Source organism: Solanum pennellii, chromosome 1 (genome assembly GCF_001406875.1).
Source record: "Solanum pennellii chromosome 1, SPENNV200".
In the NCBI taxonomy this organism is placed as follows: domain Eukaryota; kingdom Viridiplantae; phylum Streptophyta; class Magnoliopsida; order Solanales; family Solanaceae; genus Solanum; species Solanum pennellii.
This window is the reverse complement of record NC_028637.1, coordinates 91,475,704-91,483,535: the sequence shown is the minus strand read 5'-3', so window position 1 is coordinate 91,483,535 and position 7,832 is coordinate 91,475,704. Positions and strand designations below refer to the sequence as shown.

The following is a 7,832-nucleotide window of genomic DNA, read 5'->3' as shown; positions in this document are numbered from 1 at the left end:
ACCTATGGAGCTTGTGACGGTCCGTCGAGCCTGTGACAGTCCGTAGGTGGCATCGTAGTGAAGCGGCTGAAGGAAGATGGGGAAGTCTGACTTAGTGTGGAATTACGAAAGTCCACGACGGACCGTCATAGCCACGATGGTCCGTCCTGCTGGTTCGTCGCAATGATCAGAGAGTAGTCCCAGTAATTAGAATCCTTCTTTTATTAGGTTTTTATTTTTATTATAAATAGTTAGAAAAACCTCGTTTTTTGGGTTAGAATTTTCGATATTAGACATTTTGACAGTTAGACTTTTGGAGAGTTAATGTTTTGGATAATCTTTAATTCTCTTGTTCAAGTATTGAAGGATTAATTTCAGCAATTGTTATACTTTTTGGAATTAATTGTTGGTGCTTTTTTTGATTAATCAAGTAAATTTCTCGATTTTATTCTTTCTCATCAAAGTAAGTGCATGAATTCTTATATTAAATATATGAATAGTGTGATTATGACTATGGGTAACTAAACTCCATAACTAGGGTTATGGGAATCATGGGTGAATAATGAGGTAAAATCTAACTAAAATAGCAATTCTAGAATAGTGTTTTGCATGTATTGATAATTCTTTTATTTAGAAGTCTTTTTAACGGATGGTCAACGTTAGAACTCGTTTTAATGCTACTTGCCGGACCAAGGAGGTAGATAATAGGAAAAGAATTATCAACACAGATTTAGTGTATACTATCTAATAGGCTAGTGTCGATTGGTACAAGGTAATAACTTAGTCAAATATCGAATACAATGCTTAATATGAGGTAAAGATAAGGGTTAGTATAGCAACACACGTAGCCGGACCAAGGTGCGGAGTGAAATTTTCTAGATGCCGGACCAAGAATTTAGAGATACATAACTTATAACTTTACATGCAAGATACTAGGAAAGAATTGTTATAGTTAGGATTATCAAGTTAGGAACCTGCGGGGAACACTTAAGCCCTAGTTACTTTTATTAATTGATTAAGCTCCAAGATTTAAATCTGTTAGTTGTTTACTTTAATTTAGTTAATTATTTTCATTAATTTAGATATAAAAACCCCCCTTTATTGTCTTTTGTTTTCTAGGAAATTAATTGACTAAATAATAGTAATAATAGAATAAAGTTAAGTCTGAACTATTTTCCTCGTCGGAATGATGGCACGACCCTTATGAAAAGAGAAATTATATAGGTAGGATTGGAATGATGGCACAACCCTACGCAAATCAGATTTGAGGAGTCATTGGAAAAGACGAATGGAATTATGCAAATCAAATCTAAGTTACTGAAAAGACACATGATGTTATGCAACTCAGATATGAGAAAATAGTTCGGAAAAAAATCCACGGTACTACACAAATTCAATATGAAAAGTAGTCCGGGAGATGCGCGGTGCTACGCAAATTAGATATGCAAAAAAAGGTAGTCACCGAAAAGATGGGACGATGCTACAAAATTAAATATGAAAAAGTAGTCACCGGAATGATTGGACGGTGCTACAAAATTAAATATGAAAAAAAGTAGTCACTGGAATGATGGTACAGTGCTACACAAATTTAATATGAAAAAATAGTCACCGGAATGATGGGACGGTACTAAAAAATTAAATATGAATAAGTAGTCACTGGAATGATGGTACAGTGCTACACAAATTTAATATGAAAAAGTAGTCACCGAAATGACGGAACGGTGCTACAAAATTAAATATAAGAAAGTAGTCTCCACAAATATACACGGTGACCCAACTTTTGACGATATTAGCAATCAAGATCCCAACTGTGATGACCAATTGGAAGAGAACATTGAATGCACCTGTACTTGTAGGGAGAAATCTCAGATAAATAAATAGGTACTGATTGATTAGCAAATCCGACTCCAACTCCACGAAGGATACGACTCAAGATGAGCATGCTAATGTGGACAACAACAGCATTCAGAAGGGCACCAAGCAAGAAGAAGAGACCTCCAAGGAACATTGTCACTTTTCTGTCATGTTTCTTATCAACAAAAGAAGCGACAAAGGGAAGAAGAGTTTGAGAAAAGAATCCATAGAAGTAACTCCCCCTGAAATTCCAATGTCGTAACCAAATATCAACCCTCCCATTGTTGCCATGATACAAGTTATCGCCACATAACGTGTCAATTTCCCTGGGTACTCTGAACCTACTCATAAGCAGCGCTAATGTTTCCACCAACCATAACCAATATCAACATCAATAGAAAGATGTATTATGCTGTCGGAATCTACCCACATTAGCCTGAAAATTCTGATTTTGCCAGAATCTTGCCGAAAACGGCCCAAAAATCACTGGAACCCTAATACTGATGATCGAATCTAAAGAAAAATGGTCGGGTTCTGGTCGTAAGTACTGGACGACCTCAACAAAAGAAAAATATCGAGAAAAAAAAAGACCAGAAAACCCCTCAAGCGCCGGCGCGTGTACAGTCTCGCCGGAAAATTTCCGCCTCCGATCAGCGCGTGAGGGCGCGTAGAGGGTCACTTTCCGGTGGGTCAGGTCGGGGTTTAGTCGCCTGAGCCTCCCGAGCCTTGTGACGGTGTTGTCTTTGCACAACACATTTAGAACGAAAGATAACGCAAATCAGTCCCACCGTTGCCACCGGAATTTGACACCGGTGACTTGAAGTTCTCAAGTTACCTAACTTTAGCTAACATAATCATTAGCCGGACGGTCGACATATATGAGTAATAGTCGCCCGCCGACAGCGGAAGCTCTTTGATTGTTACCAAGATCGTAGAGGCTCTGATACCATGTGAGAAATATAGCAAAATAATATTATTGATTTGTTGTTGTATCTGCATTATTACATGAGACCCTATTTATAAACCATAGAATACAATCTTTTACCAAATAGGATACTATTTAGTAGTCCTATTCCTATTCTAATAGGATTATATAAACCTATTCCTATTTTAATAGTATTGTATAAACTATTCATATTCTAATAGGATTGTATAAACCTATTCATATTCTAAACGTTAGAAGTGAGAGAAATAATAAACAAGGCTTATTTTGCCTGACAACAAAACTAAAATTACCTTATGAGATATAAGTACATGCAGCAGAGCGTGGACACTTCTCATTCAACATAGCAAGGATATTTACTGTCAATGTTGTATTAAGGGTAGATATTCTTAGGAGCTGCAGAGCACCTGAGCCTCATTTTCTTATAGTTTGGTTTGTTTTCAGATCTGCAAAGAATTAGAATGCTTCAGTTGTTCTTCTAATACCTGTATTCATGGCTGAACACCTTTAAATTATTAAATGTAATGTCACTAAAAACAGTTGACTCTTTAAATTTGCAAGGGGGGATTGGTTGGGGGAAAGACAAAGTAATGTTTAAGAAAACAGAAGTATTAGGCAGCCTTCCCGTTATATAACAGCAGATTCGTGGAAACTTTGAAGTAAAGCAAAATATTAAAGATTTAATGACTTAAGAGAACAAACAGCTCTAAGTTTAATCTTTACATATGATCATTTTTTAAGATGATGATATTTACACCAACACTTAACATCACAGTACATTTGCCCAAAAAAATTCAAGCTCTTCAATTTGATCATCATAAATGAATATATAATAGTCAATACCACAAAAGTTTAAATGAGTTGAGCACCTTACTACTTTGTGGTCTAAATTTGGGGCAGCCTTGTGTTAGCTGGAGATGAAATCTGAAAAAAAATAGCTCAGTCTCAGTTTGTATACGACAGCTGCAGCACCATGTTTCAAGAAGTTAAATCAAACTTAAATTACTTCAAAACAGCTACCGCTTCAACCTATGGTAGCTTTAGGAAGAAAAATCAACGCTCACCCAGCCCCTACCACTAATTGTATCTATAAACAACCAAATTTGATTAACAAAACAAACTAAATTCCAACAACGCATAAAAGAGATGCAAAGTTTCTACAATAAATGTTACTGTTTAGTCGTTATTGAATTCAAAATACCTCTATCTGTCAACCATTAGGTCCTACAGAGTATCAAGGTTCCATACATGAAACACCCTTTTAAATATACTTGCTATATAATGTATTACCAAAAGTGTCAGCGCCAGCTGGCCCTTTGTTGTAAAAAATGAAATCTAAAGGCTTATATTTCTTTCTTCAATTGCAGCATACAATGCAACAATTAATCAAAGTGTTAACGAATGAAACTTTGTGCAAAATAGGGCTATTAATGAAAGCCCTGCACTCTACACAACCAAAAGACAAAAGCAATAAAGAATATTAACTCAAAATATACTCTGAATTATAGTAGGGCAACATCTTCAATTGAAATAAAATGAACTATAAATTTCATTAACCAGATCTCAGAATAGAACTAAACCAGAGGTTTACATAATTTGATTGACACTAGCATTTAACAGAAGAAGCAAACAAGGCCCTAATACAAAACATAAATTAATCATAAACATAAAAGAAGATTCCTAAGCCCTTTCTCCGCGAATCCTTCTAGCAAGCTGAATATCCTTGGGCATGATGGTAACCCTCTTTGCGTGGATTGCACAAAGATTGGTATCTTCAAAGAGCCCAATGAGGTAAGCCTCAGCAGCCTCTTGTAGAATAGCCATAGCACTGCTCTGGAACCTCAAATCTCTCTTGAAATCCAGAGCAGTTTGCCTAACCAGCCTCTGGAATGGCAACTTCCTGATCAACAACTCATTAGATTTCTGGTACTTCCTGATTTCTCTTAGAGCCACAGTTCCTGGCCTGAAACGGTGAGGCTTCTTCACTCCTCCAGTTGTTAGAACTGACTTCATAAAAGGCTTGGGGACCAGTTGCTTCCTTGGAGCCTTTCCACCAGTAGATTTGCGGGCAGTTTGCTTGGTACGAGCCATTTCAATTGTATGCTAAAGTGAAAGGCTAATTGATAGATTGAGAAATGCTTTGATTGTGAAGAATGGTGAGTTCGAGAGGTATTATATAGGGGTGAAGTAGGCAAGAATCATAAGAAATTTGGAAGGGAGTTTGAAATTTTGGGGTGTGAAATTGAAGTAAATAACAGTCGTTGGATTAAGAAAATTTGTTGTTAACGGTCGAGATCTCAAATGTAAATGTTTGCTAGGATACCAATCCGCGTGCTACTTTATTAACAAATGGATTCTTGCCACGTGGATTATCATTTTGTAAATAACAGTCGTTGGATTAAGAAAATTTGTTGTTAATGGTCGAGATCTCAAATGTAAATGTTTGCTAGGATACCAATCCGCGTGCTGCTTTGTTAACAAATGGATTCTTGCCACGTGGATTATCATTTTCGCCACCGTCCTTTTAGGGCATGGCTACAGATGGTAGGCCCATATGGATTGGACCTTGTTTGGAATTAATTCCCAAAATAGTCACTCAAGTTAAGAGAATTGCCTTGAAATATCATTTATGTTTCATTTAGGATCAAAATATCACTCAACTATCACTATTTTCCTCCAAATATACTTGACACTTTAAAATCATCTCTCTCCTAGTTGGCATGACATGTCATTAAAGTCTTTTTTTTAATAATAGACTAATTTAATTCATTGAACCTATTTAACTAAACTAATGTTCATATTATTTTTAATTTATTTTTAATCTATTAATAATAAATTTTCATACTTAAAATCTTTTATCATAATTTAGCTTTTTATTTTTTTATTTTATGGAGAATACATTTTTAAAATGTACTATAATTTTATCAATTTTGAATACTTATAAACACATACATTCAAAAAAAAATGATATATAAATCACTCATTAACGCTAATTTACATCAATTAATCATAAGTTGCATAATAAATCAATATTATTAAAGGTTAATACAATATTATTAATTGTATATTTTGTAATTCATGCTTCCGATATTTTTTTTTCGAAAAAAAGAAGAAGAAGAAAGTGAATAATATTATATTTTTTATCCATTAGAAATACTAAAATACCTCAAAAGTCTCCTTAAATTCTAGTTGATATGCCCTGTCATTAATAATCATTTAAAAAAAATACTAGACCTATTTAATTCATCAAACTCATGTCTCTAAATAAATATATAAATTACATGAGAATTTATGAAGATTATAAGAAAAGTAATTTAAAAAGTCTAGTAACTTTATATATTGTCACCAAACAAAATTCAATGAAAAAATCTTTGTATACACTTATTACCTGATAATTTTAAAATTCCTAACTAAATTATTTGAAAATTTTAAACAATTTTTTAAATAAAAGTATTTAGATAAATTTGTAAGGTTGACAAAAAAATTGATATGAAAGAGAAAATTATTATTTAACTTATTTTTTAATTTTATTTTTAATTTTATTATTTTATTTTATATTATATTATATTATATTATAACTTTTCATACACATCAATAAATAAACTAATACTTAATTGAATTTACTTATTTAATTCATAGTATACATATTATATGAGATTAATATACTGATAAATAAAGATCAAAATTTTATTTTCTATAAATCTTATTCACTTACTATTTTCTTTTAAAAAAAGATATTGTAAGTGTATGTGGATTTCAAAACACCGAAATAATTATTTTTTAATAATTAATCGACCTTTAATATTATTGTTTATTATACAATTTATGATTAATTTAAGTAAAATTAGCATTCACGATTGATTTGTATATCAATATAACTTGAATGTATGTGCTTATAAGTATTTAAAATTGATGAGATTATAGTACGTTTTAAAAACGTATTTTGCATAACATAAAAAAATAAAAAGTTTAATTATGATAAAAGATTTTAAGTATGAAAATGTATTCTTGATAAAATAATTAAAAAAAATTAAAACAATATGATCATTATTTTAGTTAAATGAGTTTAAGAATTAAATTAGTCTATATCAAAAAATTCTTTAATGACATGTCATGCCAATTAGGAGAGAGTGATGCTTTTGAATTGTCAAGTATGTTTGGAGGAAAATAGTGATAGTTGGGTGATATTTGATCCTAAATGAAACATAAATAATATTTTAAGGCAATTCCCTTAACTTGGATGACCATTTGGGGAAATTGACTCACCTTGTTTGTGTTTCCATCTTAAATTTTGGTAAAAGCTGATTGATTTCATAGTTGGTTAATTTACATAGATAATGTGTTTATGGGATTTTTAATTCGATTTGAATTGGTTATTTGTTGAAATTAAAATTAAATCTATGTAATTTGTTTTTTAAGTTTCTAAAATCAAAAGAAAAGAATCAGCGATTTGGTTATTATCGGTTTGGTTCAATTTTTGTGATTTTTGAGGACATATGTATCTCGATAGACACAAAGTAGCACATGAACATTCATAAGAAAGTTATTGTCAATTCAATTAAATTATCTTTTGGACTTAGCGCATGTTGACATTTTTTCAAGCTAGTGCCACATAGGTCGAAAAGGGGTAGAAAATTATTTAGAAAATAAGTTCATGGGTAATAAAACCTTAGTATAGTATAAATGTGTCTCTAAAATTTCGGATATATATTGAAGGGTGCTTATGCATTTTTTCTATCTTAATTCTTAATTGTAGTTACTGGACGATTAGAGAAAAGACATAAAGTGACACCTGAAGTTGTCCCGAATTTTTAAAAAGATACCTAAACTATGCAAGTGTCTTATTACCCCCCTAAACAATCCTGAACTAATATTATTACATCATTTTTTGTCCACCTGGCATGGATAGTGTATGCACTCTCTTAAAGAGTGTGAACAAATTAGAAAAACGAATATAATTTTATTTTACAAGAATTTTACTATAAAATATATATTTTTATTTTTCTTATTATTTTAACTTTTTCTTTTTATTATTTTTTTCTTTTTCTTTCTTACT

At 32.0% G+C, this 7,832-nt stretch overlaps 1 protein-coding gene across 1 annotated transcript; it reads right to left on the bottom strand.

Annotated features, from left to right (window-relative positions):
- Positions 1-4,336: 4,336 nt before the first annotated feature.
- On the bottom strand, positions 4,337-4,904 carry LOC107015826 (histone H3.2-like). Its single transcript, XM_015216246.2, has one exon. It carries the CDS (start codon positions 4,865-4,867, stop codon positions 4,457-4,459), a length of 411 nt encoding a protein of 136 aa, XP_015071732.1. The 5' UTR covers positions 4,868-4,904; the 3' UTR covers positions 4,337-4,456.
- Between the last annotated feature and the right edge of the window lie 2,928 nt (positions 4,905-7,832).

Excerpts from the sequence above, each read along its gene's own strand:
- LOC107015826 (XM_015216246.2), bottom strand. The coding sequence starts at position 4,867 with ATGGCTCGTACCAAGCAAACTGCCCGCAAATCTACTGGTGGAAAGGCT.